Below are 17,839 nucleotides of genomic sequence, written 5' to 3'. Positions count from 1 at the left end.
CCATGCCCACATATCTGTTCTTGGCCTGCTGCAATGTTCCAGTGAAGCTCAACGCAAACTGGAGGAACATCTCATCTTCCGGTTAGACACGCTACAGCCTTCCCGTCTCAACATCGAATTCCATAATCAAAACAGCGCCAAACCATAGCTCTGTTCAGGGCAGCACGGTAGCACAGTGGTTAGCACTGTTGCTTCACAGCGCCAGGGTCCCAGGTTCAGTTCCCGACTTGGGTCACTGTCTGTGCGGAGTCTGCACGTTCTCCCCGTGTCTGCGTGGGTTTCCTCCGGGTGCTCCGGTTTCCTCCCACAAGTCCCGAAAGACATGCTATGAGGTCATTTGGACATTCTGAATTCTCCCTCTGTGTACCCGAACAGGCGCCGGAGTGTGGCGACTAGGGGCTTTTCACAGTAACTTCACTGCAGTGTTAATGTAAGCCTACTTGTGACGATAAACATTATTTAAAAAAATTGCTGACCCTCATCTACACTGTTTCTACTGAAAAGTCTCAACTTCTGTAGCAGTGCCCAGCTTTGCGTGTTTTTCCAATTGTGGAAGTTAGTGCTACTGTAAAAATGGATTATCCTGCATCAGCCCCAGCCTGCTAACCTCTCTGAAGGAATACACCACTTGATTCTGGACTCTGGACTCAAGTGAAGCAATAATTCTTATTTTGTCGGTAGCCTTTGTCCTGTACCTTCTTCTTTTTACTGGGGAGTTAAAGAGCAACACCCCCTCCCTGCATTTCGAGTGTGTGTAAAATAAACTAACCCTACCTCGAGCTCGCTCTGGAGTTGCGAATAGGAATGGGTCACGCCAAAATTAAGTGGGAAATCAAAAATCAAATAAACCCTTGTTCATGGATGGTGAGGGGAGAAATCAGGGATGTTTTAAATTAAACGCTTGTGTAGTACACAGCGGCACTTTTCCACTGCCTGATCAGGCATGTTTGACATGCATTCACATGTTCAACAGCTCCCCCACCACCACTCTCAGGTTCGCCAGCAACCCCTGAAAGATTGTACAGACCCAAAGTGCCCCTCCACCTTTTCCTGGGCGTTGGTCATTCTGATGAGCAAAGGCACAATCAATTTAGAACATAGAACATAGAAAATACAGCACAGAACAGGCCCTACGGCCCACGATGTTGTGCCGAACCTTTGTCCTAGATTAATCATAGATTATCATTGAATTTACAGTGCAGAAGGAGGCCATTCGGCCCATTGAGTCTGCATCGGCTCTTGGAAAGAGCACCCTACCCAAAGTCAACACCTCCACCCAACACTAAGGGCAATTTTGGACACTAAGGGCAATTTATCATGGCCCATCCACCTAACCTGCACATCTTTGGACTGTGGGAGGAAACCGGAGCACCTGGAGGAAACCCACGCTGACACGGGGAGGATGTGCTGACTCCGCACAGACAGTGACCCAAGCCGGAATCGAACCTGGGACCCTGGAGCTGTGAAGCAATTGTGCTATCCACAATGCTACCGTGCTGCCCTTAAGAACAAATAAATCTGCACTATATCATTTTACCGTAATCCATGTACCTATCCAATAGCTACTTGAAGGTCCCTAATGTTTCCGACTCAACTACTTCCACAGGCAGTGCATTCCATGCCCCCACTACTCTCTGGGTAAAGAACCTACCTCTGACATCCCCCCTATATCTTCCACCATTCATCTTAAATTTATGTCCCCTTGTAATGGTTTGTTCCACCCAGGGAAAAAGTCTCTGACTGTCTACTCTATCTATTCCCCTGATCATCTTATAAACCTCTATCAAGTCGCCCCTCATCCTTCTCCGTTCTAATGAGAAAAGGCCTAGCACCCTCAATCTTTCCTCGTAAGACCTACTCTCCATTCCAGGCAACATCCTGGTAAATCTCCTTTGCGCCTTTTCCAAAGCTTCCACATCCTTCCTAAAATGAGGCGACCAGAACTGCACACAGTACTCCAAATGTGGCCTTACCAAGATTTTGTACAGCTGCATCATCACCTCACGGCTCTTAAATTCAATCCCTCTGTTAATGAACGCTAGCACACCATAGGCTTTCTTCACAGCTCTATCCACTTGAGTGGCAACTTTCAAAGATGTATGAACATAGACCCCAAGATCTCTCTGCTCCTCCACATTGCCAAGAACTCTACCGTTACCCCTGTATTCCCCATTCGTATTTGTCTTTCGAAAATGGACAACCTCACACTTTTCAGGGTTAAACTCCATCTGCCACTTCTCAGCCCAGCTCTGCATCCTATCTATGTCTCTTTGCAGCCGACAATTTAACCTTTCCTCATAAGATAATCCCAGGAATGAGTCAGGCAAACCTGCTCTGAACTGCTTCCAATGCAGTGCAAGCATAAATTCAAGGTAAGATTAGAATAATCCAGTCAAGTTGTTAAGTTATTTTAATTTGCATATTTCTGCTATTATAAAGCACAATATATACCTGTCTTGGCTGTTCAGTCTTTGCCCCTGATGCCAGTAGCATGTGAACCACGTTAAAGTGGCCTCCTTGTGCTGCCAGGAAAAGCGATGTAGCACCATCCTGTAACAACAACAGAAATCGGGTCCATCACCGTGCTCTTCAAAGAAATTGATCTGAGGTGAACTTTCTGTCCACAAATTTTAACAATTGGATTGGATTGGATTGGATTAGTTTACTGTCACGTGTACCGAGTTACAGCGAAAAGTATTTTTCTGCGAGCAGCACAAACAGATCATTTAGGACATAAAAATAAAATTAAAATTAAATACATAATAGGGCAACGCAAGGTCCACAATGTAAATACATTGACACAGGCATCGGGTGAAGCATACAGGGTGTAGTATTAATCAGGTCAGCCCACAAGAGGGTTGTTTAGGAGTCTGGTGACAGTGGGGAAGAAGCTGTTTTTGAATCTGTTCGTGCGTGTTCTCAGACTTCTGTATCTCCTGCCCGATGGAAGAAGTTGGAAGAGTGAGTAAGCCGGGTGGGAGGGGTCTTTGATTATGCTGCCCGCTTTCCCCAGGCAGCGGGAGGTGTAGATGGAGTCAATGGATGGGAGGCAGGTTCGTGTGATGGACTGGGCGGTGTTCACGACTCTCTGAAGTTTCTTGCGGTCCTGGGCCGAGCAGTTGCCATACCAGGCTGTGATGCAGCCCGATAGGATGCTTTCTATGGTGCACCTGTAAAAGTTGGTAAGAGTCAATTTGGACATGCCGAATTTCCTTAGTTTCCTGAGGAAGTATAGGCGCTGTTGTGCTTTCTTGCTGGTAGCGTCGACGTGGGTGGACCAGGACAGATTTTTGGTGGTGTGCATGGCTAGAAACTTGAAGCTGTCAACCATCTCCACCTTGGCCCCGTTGATGCTGACAGGGGTGTGTACAATACTTATCTTACTGAAGTCAATGACCAGCTCTTTAGTTTTGCTGGCATTGAGAGAGAGATTGTTGTCGCTACACCACTCCACTAGGTTCTCTATTTCCCTCCTGTATTCTGACTCGTCGTTATTCGAGATCCGGCCCTCTATGGTCGTATCGTCAGCAAACCTGTCGATGGAGTTGGAACCAAATTTTGCCACGCAGTCGTGTGTGTACAGGGAGTACGGTAGGGGGTTAAGTACGCAGCCTTGCGGGACCCCAGTATTGAGGACTATTGTGGAGGGAGAGAATTTTATTCCTCCTGGAATTGGTCAGTTATTTAAGTATCACGGGCACATCTCCCAAGTCCTCCTTCCACCATGGCATCAGTGTACTCCTACTGTCCCTCAGCAGGCTCCTGAGCTTCCTGCACATCTTCATCTGAGGCGCTCCCATTCTCCTCACCATATTTCAAGGGCTCACCTTTTTGTAAACAGATTGTGAAGTGCACAGCAAATTGCAATCATACAGGAAAGCTCTTCCGGTGGATACTCCAGAGAGCCACCTGAGCAGTGCAGGCATCCGGATCGCACCTTCAGAAGTCCCATGGGCTGCGGGAAAACCAAGCCACCATTACCCATCATTGACAGAATTTCAAACTGGTTTTACACCGGTGAGTTTCCAACTTTTCAGCCCGGCCGGATTCTCTGCTCTGCCCTCCACCAAATCTGCCATGGGCGGGATGGGGAATACTGTCATTTTCAATTTTAAGTTGTTTCTTCCCATTGATTTTTTATAACAATTAAAAGATAGACTCGTATTTCTACAACAACCTCACAATTTCCCAACTCTCTGCATAACCAATGAAGTACTTAAGTAGAAGCACTGTTCTTATTGTGGTCTATAAAATAATGAAGGGCACAGATAAGGTAGATAGTTGACATCTTTTCCCTAAGGTAGAGGAGTCTAGAACTAGAGGGCATAGTTTTAAGGTGAGAGAGGAGAGATAAAAAAGAGACCAGAGGGGAAATTCATTCACACAGAGAGTGGTGAGCATCTGGAACGGGCTGCCAGGTGCAGTGGTAGAGTCGGGTACAATCCTTTTCTTTTAAGAAGCAGTTAGACAGTTACATAGGCAGAGTGGTATAAGACCACAAGACATAGGAGCAGAATTAGGCCACTCGGCCCATCGAGTCTGCTCCGCCATTCAATCATGGCTGATATTTTTCTCATCCCCATTCTCCTGCCTTCTCCCCATAACCCCTGATCCCCTTATTAATCAAGAACCTATCTATCTCTGTCTTAAAGGCACTCAGTGATTTGGCCTCCACAGCCTTCTGCGGCAAAGAGTTCCACAGATTCCCCACCCCCTGTCTGAAGAAATTCCTCCTCATCTCAGTTTTAAAGGATCGTCCCTTTAGTCTGAGATGGTGTCCTCTGCTTCTAGTTTTTTCTACAAGTGGAAACATCCTCTCCACGTCCACTCTATCCAGACCTCACAGTATCCTGTAAGTTTCAATAAGATCCCCCCTCATCCTTCTAAACTCCAACGAGTACAGAACCAGAGTCCTCAACCGTTCCTCATATGACAAGCTCTTCATTCCAGGGATCATTCTTGTGAACCTCCTCTGGATCCTTTCCAAGGCCAGCACATCTTTCCTTAGATACGGGGCCCAAAACAGCTCACAATACTCCAAATGGGGTCTGACCAGAGCTTTATACAGCCTCAGAAGTACATCCCTGGTCTTGTATTCCAGCCCTCTTGACATGAATGCGAACATTGCATTTGCCTTCCTAACTGCCGACTGAACCTGCACATTAACCTTAAGAGAATCATGAACAAGGACTCCCAAGTCCCTTTGTGCTCCCTCCAGTCCTCCTTCCAAAGTGCATAACCTCACACTTTTCCACATTGTATTTCATTTGCCACTTCAGTGCCTGCTCTCCTAGCCTGTCCAAATCTTTCTGCAGCCCCCTTGCTTCCTCAATACTACCTGTCCCTCTACAGATCTTTGTAGCATCTGCAAACTTAGCAACAGTGCCTTCATGGGTTGGTTTAGCATAGGGCTAAATAGCTGGCATTTAAAGCAGGCCATTGCAGGCCAGCAGCGCGGGTTCAATTCCCGCACCAGTCTCCCCGAACAGGCGCCGGAATGTGGCGACTAGGGGCTTTTCACAGTAATTTCATTTGAATCCTACTTGTGACAATAAGCGATTTTCATTTAATTAAATTTCATTTCAGTTCCTTCTTCCAGGTCATTAATGTATATTGTGAAAAGTTGTGGTCCCAGCACAGATCCCTGAGGCACACCACTAGTCACCGGCTGCCATCCTGAAAAAGACCCCTTTATCCCCACTCTCTGCCTTCTGCCAGTCAGCCAATCCTCTGTCCATGCCAGGATCTTCCCCTTAACACCATGGGCTCTTAACTTATTTAACAATCTCCTATGCGGCACCTTGTCAAAGGCCTTCTGGAAATCTAAATAAATCACGTCCAGTGGTTCTCCTTTGTCTAACTTCCTTGTTACCTCCTCAGAGAACTCTAACAGATTTGTCAGACATGACCTCCCTTTAACAAAGCCGTGCTGACTCAGTCCTATTTTACCATGCACTTCCAAGTGCTTCGCGATCTCATCTTTAATAACAGACTCTAAAATCTTACCAATGACCGAAGTCAGGCTAACCGGCTTATAATTTCCCGTCTTCTGCCTCCCTCCCTTCTTAAACAGTGGCGTTACATTAGCCACTTTCCCATCCTCTGGGACCCTTCCTGCCTCCAGTGATTCCAGAAAGATCATCACCAATGCTTCCACAATCACCTCCGCTATCTCTTTTAGAACCCTGGGGTGTAGTCCATCCGGTCCAGGTGACTTATCCACCTTCAGACCTTTCAGTTTCCCCGGAATCTTCTCCTTAGTGATGGCTCCTGCACTCACCTCTGCCCCTTGGTTCTCCTGGAGCTCTGGCATCCCGCTGGTGTCTTCCACTGTGAAGACTGATGCAAAGTAACTATTCAGTTTTTCTTCCACTTCTTTGTTTCCTATTATTACTTCTCCAGCCACATTTTCCAGTGGTCCAATGTCTATTTTTGCCTCTCTCTTACCTTTTATATATTGAAAAAAACTCTTCCTATCTTCTTTTATATTACGAGCTAGCTTGCACTCATATTTCATCTTCTCCGCCCTTATTGCTTTTTTAGTTGTCCTCTGCTCATTTTTAAAGGCTTCCCAATCCTCTGGCTTCTCACTAATTGTCGCCACTTTATATACTTTTTCTTTTATGCTGTCCTTGACTTCCCTCGTCAATCATGGATGCCTTGTCCTCCCTTTAGCATGTTTCCTCCTCCTTGGGATGAATTTCTGTTGTGCCTCCCGAATAAGCCCCAAAAAACCCTGATATTGCTATTCCACTCTCTTCACTGCTAGGCTCCTTTTCCAATCAACTCTGGCCAGCTCCTCCCTCATGTCTTTGTAGTTACCTTTATTTAATTGTAATACCGTTACATCTGAAAGCAGTTTCTCCCTCTCAAACTGCAGAGTAAATTCTATCATATTGTGGTCACTGCTCCCTAAGGGTTCCTTCACCTTAAGATCCCTAATCAAGTCTGCCTCATTACACATCACCAAATCCAGAATTGCCTGTTCCCTAGTGGGCTCTGCCACAAGCTGCTCAAAAAAACCCCTCTTAAACATTCCACAAATTCCTTTTCTTGGGATCTACTACCAACCTGATTTTCCCAGTCCACCTGCATATTTCGAGTCATCGGACTCGAAATGCTAGCTCTTTTCTCTCCCTACAGATGCTGCCAGACTTGCTGAGATTTTCCAGCATTTTCTCTTTCATTTCAGATTCCAGCATCCGCAGTCATTTGCTTTTATGCATGGATGTGACCACATCTTTATTACTCCTATCTATATGACGCTTACCACTACCTGCATGCTCCTAAGTGCATCCAACTGCTGCTCCAACTGAACCACGCAGTCTGTGAGGAGCTGCCATTGGTTACACTTGCTGCAGACAAAGTCTGAGGGATACGGGCCAAATACAGGCAAGTTGGATTACCTTAGTGATAGAAACTGATGGCATGGACAAGCTGGGCTGTAGGGTCTGTTTCCATGCTATGTGGCCCCCTCAATTGGATGTAGTAGTGCGTAGGCCCAGAGCCCAGTGGGGCAGACTGCCTCATCCGTACATCAACACGCTGTTCCAGGAACAGAATTTTTAAAAATCGATTTGCCTTCCTGCCAGAAGTGGCGGCAGAGAGCAGGTCACGCATCTGCTACACTGATGTTACTGAGGAGAGCGTCCTTCTGTTTTGTAGCTGCTAGCAAGCAAGCAACAGGACTGCATGGAGAACTGAAGATTTTTGACGAAGAAAGAGGGGGCCAGAGACACAAAAAGGTCAGGATCTCAGAACTGAATCCGCTGGAGAGAGCTTCACAGGAGAGTCCATGGCAGGACAAAGCAGTGCTGGCGAGCGCTCCAGGACGTCTGAGGAACAACCCAGACAGAAATGTAACATTGAACAAACAAAGCAAATGAGATCTTGTGGACCGAGCAGGCTCACCTGTCACATTAAAGGAAAGCAAAAATGGTGGGTCGCGAAGGTCTGCCGCGTGAGTCGCAAAGTTCGGGTGGCATGGGTCATGAAGGTCGGCCAGTTGGTAAAAATGGGACCCCGGAAAAAAAGTTTGAAAAACACTGCCCTAAAGTGCATGAATGAACCAGATGGTTTTTAAATGACAATCAGTGATAGTTTCATATCACAGGAACGTGGGAACCATTCAGCCCTCAAACCATTCAATGAGAGAAACTCCACCTCAAACAGCAGACAAGGCATCAGTTTAACACATCATTCGAAAGGTGGTACCTTCAACAGTGCAGCACTCAAACAGTAATGCACTGGAGTGCAAACCTTTTCTGCGTACTCCTGTGCTTGAAATGGGGCTTAAAACACAACTGTACTCAATCATCAATCATTTTCTGCTTCCTTGATCAATATGAAATTGTTACCTAAAGGTGACAGACTATTAATAATAATAATACTAATATTCTTTACTGTCACAAGTAGGCTTACATTAACACTGCAATGAAGTTACTGTGAAAAGCCCCTAGTCGCCACACTCCGGCGCCTGTTTGGGTACACAGAGGGAGAATTCAGAATGTGCAAATTACCCAACAGCACATCTTTCAGGACTTGTGGGAGGAAACCGGAGCACCCGGAGGAAACCCACGCAGACACGGGGAGAATGTGCAGACTCCGCACAGACAGTGACCCAAGCCGGGAATCGAACCTGGGACCCTGGTGCTGTGAAGCAACTGTGCTAACCACTGTGCTCTCGTGCCACCCGATTAATGTGTAACATGAATGTAATTCATTCAGATAAAAGCTACAGATTGTCCATTTGATGAAATCAATAACAAAGATCTAACTTAATTTTCTAATTTGACATGAAGCATTTCCAAGCACTTAACCATCTTTGTCTTCAACAGTTAGCATATGTGGTTATAATTAAGTAAATGTGGAATCTTGTTGTTATTGATCACTGAGAAAACCATTGTACTTCTTAAAAATTGAATCTGAATGTTTTCTTGGAACATCTGGCAGGGTTGAATTAGTTGCTTACATAGGAACATAGGAGAAGGAGTCAGTCATTCAGCTCCCAGAGCCTTCTCCGCCTGTCCCGATTCTAGATCCCCAAACCAGGAGAAACGTCCTTCTTGCATCTACCCTGTCAAGCTCTGGAAGAATTTTGTATGTTTATTGAGATTACCTCTAATTTTTCTAAACTCTAGAGAATACAGGCCCTGACTCCTCACTCTCTCCACAGAGGACAATGACACCCAAGGGTTCAATCTGGTGAACCTTCATTATACTCCCTCTGTGGCAAATATGTTCTTCTTCAGGTGAGATCAAATCTGTATACAATATTTTGGGTGCCAGCTTACCAAGGCTGTGGGAGGAAACCCACGCAGACACGAGGAGAACGTGCAGACTTCGCACAGACAGTGACCCAAGCCGGGAATCGAACCTGGGACCCGGGAGCAACAGTGCTAGCCACGGTGCTACCGTGCTGCCCACACGGTATGATGGGAGGGATGGGGAGAGATACATACATAGAAGATAGGAGCCGGAGGAGGCCTTTTGGCCCTTCGAGCCTGCTCCGCCATTCATCACCATCATGGCTGATCATCCAACTCAATAGCCTAATCCTGCTTTCTCCCCATAGCCTTTAATCCCATTTCCCCCAAGTGCTCTATCCAGCCGCCTCTTGAATATGTTCAATGTTTTAGCATTTACTTCCTGTGGTAATGAATTCCACAGGCTCACCACTCTTTGTGAAGAAATGTCTCCTTATCTCTGTCCGAAATGGTTTACCCTGAATCTTCAGGCTGTGACCCCTGGTTCTGGACACACCTATCATTGGTAACATCTTCCCTGCATCTCCCCTGTCCAGTCCTGTTAGAATTTTATAAATCTCTATGAGATCCCCCCTCATTCTTCTGAACTCCAGCGAGAACAGTCCCAACCTAGTCAATCTCTCCTCATATGACAGTCCCGCCATCCCTGGAATCAGTCTGGTAAACCTTCGCTGCACTCCCTCGAGAGCAAGAACATCCTTCCTCAGAGAAGGAGACCAAAACTGCACACAATACTCCAGGTGTGACCTCACCAAGGCCCTGGAGAATTGCAGCAACACATCCCTGCTTCTACACTCGAAACCTCTCACAATGAAGGCCAACATACCATTAGCCTTCTTTACCGCCTGCTGCACCTGCATGCTTACCTTCAGCGACTGGTGCACAAGGACACCCAGGTCCCGCTGCACACTCCCCTCTCCCAATTTACAACCATTCAGGTAGTAATCTGCCTTCCTGGGCGGGATTCTCCTCTCCTGGGACTAAGTGCCCGCGCCATCGTGAACGCCGTCGCATTTCACGACGTCGCGAACAGGGCCCGGGCACAACCTACTCTGGCCCCCACAGGGGGCCTGAGTTCTGGGGCCGCACGCGGAAGGAGGTAGGCCCTGGCGGAGAGAGGCCGGCCCGCCGATTGGTGGGCCCCGATCGCGGGCCAGACCCCATCGGAGGCCCCCCCGGTGAAGGAACCCCCCCCCCACCCCCACAGGCCGCCCCACCCAGCGTTCCCGCAGAGTTGCCGCCGGCAGAGACCAGGGGTGGCCGGCGCCGGCGGGAAACTGTCGTGTCGTAGCAGCCGCTCGGCCCATCCAGGCCAGAGAATCGCTGCACGCCCTTTGCGGTGATTCTCCGAGCAGCCCGGCGCTGGTTTCGGGGGTGGGAGAATCACGTGCGGGGGTTGGGGCGCCGGGGCGCGATTCGCACGGTGCCCCGGCGATTCTCCCACCTGGCGTGGGGGGGGGGGGGGAGGAGGGGGGGGGGGGGGGAGAATCGCGCTCCCTGTTTTTGCTTCCAAAGTGATTAACCTCACACTTATACATATTATACTGCATCTGCCATTGATTTACCCACTCGCCCAACCTGTCCAGATCTTGCTGTAGAATCCCTGCATCCTTGTCACAATTCATCCTCCCACCTAATATGAGAGGTGGTGTTGTGATGGACGAAGCCATGTAGAAGCAGGTGAGGATGAGGGCCTCCCTGGCCGGACCCTCACTGCTGCTGCCTGTCCTCCACCCTCCAGCTGCTCCTGAGGATATTTCCAAGGCTCGTCCTCCAGCCCCTCCTGGTCCAGCTCATTCTCACGAGGCCGCATGTTGCTCTTCCTCCATCACCAGCACGTCTCCTCACTGCTATGCCAGGTTGTGGAGGGCAATGTTGACCATCACAAAGCAGGTGACACTCTGGGAGGGTGACCTGCAGTGCCCCATCAGTGCAATTGAGGCATTGGAACCTCAGCAGGTAGCCCTTATCCCCCAAGAGCCAACCTAGTGTCCTGGGGTTGTTAGACGTTTTAGTTGCTGTGATATGAAGAGTCTAAAGTTCTTGTTCCTTTTCACCAAACACCCTTTATTTCACTTCCACAGCCTCTGCTTAAAACTCTTAACAACACACCACCTGCCAGAGGCCACCTGAAGCCCCTTTACATATCAGTGTCAATTAATGAATACTTAACATAAATGAGACAACTAATTGCAATGAAATGAAAATCGCTTATTGTCACAAGTAGGCTTCAATCAAGTTACTGTGAAAAGCCCCTAGTCGTCACAGTCCGGCGCCTGTTCGGGGAGGCTGGTACAGGAATTGAACCGTGCTGCTGGCCTGCCTTGGTCTGCTTTAAAAGCCAGTGATTTAGCCCAGTGTGCTAAACAGCTAATATCTCTTAACCCATTACTTAACAGTCTCCCCTTCCTTGGAGAAAAAAAAAAATTAGGTGAAAACAAAATTTCAAGAAACTCAAAAACACACACATGATTTCCCTCCCTTTTTTATGTTTTTGTTTTTGTTTGGACGAGAAAGAAAAAAAAAAACAGTCACAGAAACAAGCGCCTTTCATTAACAATATCCAAAAGTTTCTGTGAACTCGTCCCTCTTTTCGTAAAACAATCTGACGTTGATAGCTCCTGTCGACCCATTTAATTTTTTGTTATTTCCCCTCTGCCCAACATCTGCTTCAAACTTGCGATGTCTATCCGTAACGTCTTTTCATTGACACGTTTTGTAGAGTGCACATTTTCCCACAGGGATTTATTGTCAATGTGACAGTCAATAGGTATATTACCCAAATCCCCTAATCCCAAAATTTCTGTCAATATCATACTTATATAAAAGGCCATATCCACCGCCTCTACAAGGCTTAATGTCTCAGCAGCCAAAGTGCTTTTTACCACTCTCCTTATTTTCTTTGTTTCCCACACAAGTGGGCAACATTTACCATTGTTCCCCAAAGGAAAATTATAAAACCTCCTGCGCTTGAAACCCCATCACATAAATTTGCGTAGGACGCATCACTATAAACTATGAGTTTCAAGTGCTTAAGGTCACCTAAAACCGGGAACTTCAAAACACACTCCTGCATTTTTAGTTTGGCCAACGCTTTATTTGCTCTTATTATGTCTTCCACTTTGGGATCATTCATTTTTGTACTCAACTCTAAGACATCAAAACTCACGTCCGGTCTAGTCTGTCTACCTAACCAGTTCAGTTGCCCAATTAAACTTCGCAGTTGCTCTTTTTCTATCTTTGAAACCATTGCGTCTTTTTGTGAAACTCGGCCACGACTAATTGCTATTGGGGTGATGCTTTCCAAATAAGATTGCTGACGTAAAGTTGCCCCTAACTTAGTCTGTCCAATTTTCAGTCCAATATATTTAAATGCACCGGACGCCTGACTTCCAACCCTGAATTCTTTCCTCAAACCAGAGATTACAATAGCTTCAAAATCACTAGTCCCACCCCACAAAAAATCATCGACGTGCATCATAAAAATGCCAGAAAGATTTCCTTTATAGTGCCAGCAAAACATTGCAGGATCTGCTTTCAACTGGCAACAGCCTAACTTTAACAAAACTGACCTTACCGAAAAATACCAGACTCTAGATGCATCATTTAATCCATATACACATTTGTTCAACTTCCAGAGTACCCCTTCTGTGTTAGCTGCTTCTTTAGTAGGACATAGAAAATTGTCTCTCTGGTGCTGATCCCCCTGCAAAAAGGCAGCTTTTATATCTATAGATTTGCATTCCCATGCCTTTGTGGCTAATAGAGCCAAGAAGATCTTTAAAATAACCTTTCCTGCTGTAGGTGAATCTACCTTAAATCCTGATCTTCTAAGTTTTCTTCAAATCCCCTTGCCACAAGCCTGGCCTTTGCCTTATAAGTTCCATCCGGAAGAACCTTTTCCGTGCAAATCCATCTGTGGGATAGAGCTCTTTGTCCCCTATCCGGTACTTCCGTGTATACCCCAAATTCACTCCAACTATGCAATTCTTGCTGTTTAGCTTCTTTAATAACTTTTTCATCGAATTTATTTGAAGCCACCAAAATCTCACGTGCATGTGAGCCTCCACTCCTATTAGTATTCGTAGTCTTACTCATGTTCCGAGATCTTGACAAACTACGTCCCCTCTCCCGCCTGGTATCTCGTTCTGTACTGCTACTGCTTGATCTTTCCCTTCTGCTGTGGGATGTCCTTTCAATAGTTCTCGACCTTTTCCTGCGGACCTGTTCACTATCCGATGTACTATCTGAACTGGCACTGCGTTTCTGTGCCCTCCATTTTTGAACTTCGTTTTCCCAATCCATTGTCTGCTACCAATTGTTAGACGTTTTAGTTCTTGTTCCTTTTCACCAAACACCATTTATTTCACTTCCACAGCCTCTGCACAAAACTCTTAACAACACACCACCTGACAGAGGCCACCTGAAGCCCCTTTACATATCAGTGTCAATTAATGGATACTTAACATAAATGAGACAACTAATTGCAATATCTCTTAACCCATTACTTAACAGGGGTGTCCCTCAAAGGCGCCGGGGATCTGACAGTCAGGGCCACGCTTGTCTGGACCTGCACCAATTCTCACCCACGTGATACCTGGCCCAGAGGCCAGAGAATAATGAGGGCCTGCAGAATATTCTGCTCAACCAGTTAATAATTAAGATCCATTTGCATCCCCCTGCTGGTGCGGGGCGCAAACTTCAATCGCAAAGCCAGTGAGGGACCGGAGCATTGGAAACAGTTCGACACCCGGCACTGAACCCATTTTACTCCGAGGTTGGATTCTCCACGCCTATAACACTGCTACTTGATGTCGTGCGGCGGAGAATCTAGCCCATTATGTTTAAACTTAAGTAATTAGGTCATAGTACTTGAGCGGGATAAAGATGAAGTAATTAATGGGAGGAGCCAAGTCTGAAGCAGTCAGTCTTGCGTTTAGTCAGTTTTTTTGCCAGCTGAACAGTAGATTCTGCAAAAGGCTGTCAGGTTGAGCAGCAGTATGACGCAGGCAAGAATCTGCAGGCTGTTTCCTGACGGGATCTCTCTCTCCAAGCTGTCTTAAAAAGACATCCAGAGGCTAGCAAGTAAGCTTGGCCGGAATTCTCCCGGAATTGGCGGGGCGCTCCGTACTGGTGCCAAAGAGCGGCGTGAACCACTCTGGCATCGGGCTGCCCGGAAGGTGAGGAACCCTCCGCACCTCCGGGGGCTAGGCCCGCTGGAGAGGTTGGCGCCGTGCCAACCGGTGGCAAAGGGCCTCCGCCGGCCGACGCGAGTTGCCGCATGTGCAGGACTGCCAGCGTGGTCTGGCTGATGCGCAGAACCGCCGGCGTGTTTCCTGCGCATGCGCAGGGGGTTTCTTCTCCACGCTGGCCATGGCGGAGCCGAACAGAAGCTGGCGCAGAGGGAAAGAGTGCCCCACGGCACAGGCCCTCCCGCAGATCAGTGGGCCCCAATCGCGGACCAGGCCACAGTGGGGGCCCCCCCGGGGCCGGATCCCACCGCCCCTCAGAGGACTCCGCAAGCCGCCCTCCAAGCCAGGTCCTGCCGGAATGGACCATGTCCATTTCACACCGGTGGGACTGGCCAAAAACGGGCGGCCGCTCGGCACATCAGGGCCCGTAGAATTGCCTGGGGGGGGGGGGGGGGGACTGGTGCGGCGTGATCCCCGACCCCGCCCGAAAACCGCCGCCAGAGAATTCGGCAGACAGCGGCGGAGCGGCTAGGCGGATTTCACGTCGTCCCCCGGTGATTCTCCGACCCGGCGGGGGGTCGGAGAATCCTGCCCCCTATGTTTGCTAAATTTATTTAAAAGGCGGTTTTGACCTGTGATGGGTTTTGCTGGATTGGAGATACAGAAGGTAGCAGTTAGGCGTTAAAGTATTTCTTTTTACTGTTAAGCATTGTTTAACTAGTAATTGTAAGTTATATTTCTGAGCTGTTAAAAGTAGTTTAATTCTGTGTTGATAATAACGTTTAATTTAATGTATCATGCCCCTATTTGTGCATGGAATCATTCCTGGAGCGAAATATTTTACAAATTTTAGAAAAGTGATTGGGGTTCCCGTCCAGTACTGTGGCAAATGTTGGGATCATAATAAATAAAGGTGCCAAAGGGTGTGGGGAAAGCATAGGAAAACGGCGGTGAGATAGAGGACCAGCCATGATGAAACTGAATGGCCGAGCATGCTCGATGGGCCAAAAGGCCGACTCTTGCTCCTATTTCTGTTTCTATGTTTACATCACTGTCTGTCACTGTTTTAAAAAAAATTATTTAAAGTACCCAATTCCTATTTTTGGCAATTAAGGGTCAATTTAGTGTTGCCAATCCACCTGCCCTGCACATTGTGGGAGTGAGTCCCATGCAGAGATGGAGAAAATGTGCAAACTCCACACGGGCAGTGACCTGGGGCTGAACGGGGGTCCTTGCCACCATGCCACCCCAGTTCTGTCACTGTTGACCAATCCTGGAACTCACTTTCAAACAGCGTCCAAACTGGGTAGACAGTAGTATTTCAAGTTAGGCAATTCACCACCACCTTCTCAATGGCAATTAAGGAGGGGTAATAAATATTGGCCTAGCCACCGATGCCCACATCCCATGAGAACATTTCATAAAGGATTCAGGTGATATTTTCAAACACCAAACGGTCGTGTCCCTCCGTCACACTAAGTTCTTACCTTCAGCTGAATGTTAACATTGCATCTTCTATTGAGTAATGTCTCCACCACATTGATATGCCCATACTGACTGGCAATCGAAAGGGGAGTAGCACCATCCTGTGCAGGAAGAAAAGATGGAGAATTTATTTTATTTTACCTTCAATTTTCTCACATGCTTTTATTTCCTGAGGGCTTCTTTATTAGAACCCAATTTCCACAGGCACTGGTCATGTTCTAGAACCTTATTCTTCATGTGTAAATTTTGACAATAAATGAAAACATGCTGCATGATTACTATCGGCATTATTGCCAAACATGATCCTATCCTGACCTGGCATCTACCACCAGCAGAGGGCCACAGGATCACGATCATGACTTGGAACAAGCTAATCTTCTTTCTAACACAGGACCACAGAGAACAATTAAAACAGAGACCAAGGGAAGGTTACTGGTGATCCAGCTGGTTAGTTGGGCCGAGGACACTTCCTGAAGAACATTTGCAGCGATGTCTTAGGTCGAGATTATTGGCTTCCGTCTGCATTTGTGCTAGGTATGACTCCAACCACTGGAAATATTTCCCTGACCCCCATTAATTTCAATGTTACTGGAACTCCTTGGTGCAAATGCATCTTGCACGGGAGCATATTGGTTATCACTGTTGCTTCACAGCGCCAGGGACCCGGGTTCGATTCCCGGCTTCGGTCACTGTCTGTGCGGAGTCTGCACGTTCTCCCCGTGTCTGCGTGGGTTTCCTCCGGGTGCTCCGGTTTCCTCCCACAAGTCCTGAAAGACCTGCTGTTAGGTGAATTGGACATTCTGAATTCTGCCTCTGTGTACCCGAACAGGCGCCGGAGTGTGGCGACTCGGGGCTTTTCACAGTAACTTCATTGCAGTGTTAATGTAAGCCTCCTTGTGACACTAATAAAGATTATTATTATGATGTCAGAACACCCATTGTCACTTCAGCCAGAACCACTCACTCTCCCTTTTTCTCACAGCCCAGCATTTTCCTTCTCTTCAGATAGTATCCAACTCCCTTTGAAAAAGCACAATTGAATTCTCCCCCCACCCCCCCCCCCCCCCCCCCCCACCCCCACCCCACCCAATTTCTTCATGCAATGCAGATCCTAACCACATCGTCACATAAAATTGTTTTCCTTATGTTACCTATGGTTCTTTTGGCAAACACTTCAAACTAATGTCCACTGGTTCTCGACCCTTCCACCAATGTTTTTCCCTATCTATCTGTCCAGATACCCTCATGATTTTGAACATCTCCATCCAATCTCCTCTCAACCTTCCTTTCTCTAAGAAAAACAGTTCCCATTCTACCTTGAAGTCTTTCATCCCACAACCATTCTTGTAAGTCTTTCCTGCACGCTTTCCAATATCTTCAAAACTTTCCTAAAGCGAATTGAACACAATGCTCCAGACGTTGCAAAACCAGTGTTTTCTAAAGATTCATCATAATTTACTTGCTTTTGTATCATGTGCCTCAACTTATAAAGCCCAGGATCCTGTTAGCCTTGTGTCTTGCCCAACCTTCAGGAATTGTGCACACATACAAATCACTATTGTTGGAAGCTTTAATCTGAAACATACAGTTGTAAAAGCATTAGCTATGAGGAGACGTTTAATAAACTCGGTTTGTTCTCACTGGAACGAAGGAGGTTGAGGGGCGACCTGATAGAGGTCTTCAAAATTATGAGGGGCATAGACAGAGTGGATAGTCAGAGGCTTTATCCCAGGGTAGAGGGGTCAATTACTAGTGGGCATAGGTTTAAGGTGCGAGGGGCAAGGTTTAGAGTAGATGTACGAGGCAAGTTTTTTACACAGAGGGTAGTGGGTGCCTGGAACTCGCTGCTGGAGGAGGTGGTAGAAGCAGGGACGATAGTGATGTTTAAGGGGCATC

The 17,839-nt window shown here is 47.2% G+C and overlaps 1 protein-coding gene across 7 annotated transcripts in view; it reads right to left on the bottom strand.

Annotated features, from left to right (window-relative positions):
• ankrd29 (ankyrin repeat domain 29) overlaps positions 1 to 17,839 on the bottom strand; it is a 127,618-nt gene that overhangs the window by 71,057 nt on the left and 38,722 nt on the right. For all 7 annotated transcript variants that reach the window (XM_072468525.1, XM_072468529.1, XM_072468530.1 and 4 more), the window contains 2 exons: positions 15,946 to 16,044; positions 2,452 to 2,550 (listed from right to left, as the gene is read on the bottom strand). In XM_072468525.1, the coding sequence (XP_072324626.1) occupies positions 2,452 to 2,550; positions 15,946 to 16,044 (198 nt within the window). The remainder of the gene's footprint in view (positions 1 to 2,451; positions 2,551 to 15,945; positions 16,045 to 17,839) is intronic.

This window comes from Scyliorhinus torazame, chromosome 11 (genome assembly GCF_047496885.1).
Source record: "Scyliorhinus torazame isolate Kashiwa2021f chromosome 11, sScyTor2.1, whole genome shotgun sequence".
NCBI classification, from domain to species: Eukaryota; Metazoa; Chordata; class Chondrichthyes; order Carcharhiniformes; family Scyliorhinidae; genus Scyliorhinus; species Scyliorhinus torazame.
This window is presented reverse-complemented; position numbering and strand designations above follow the sequence as displayed.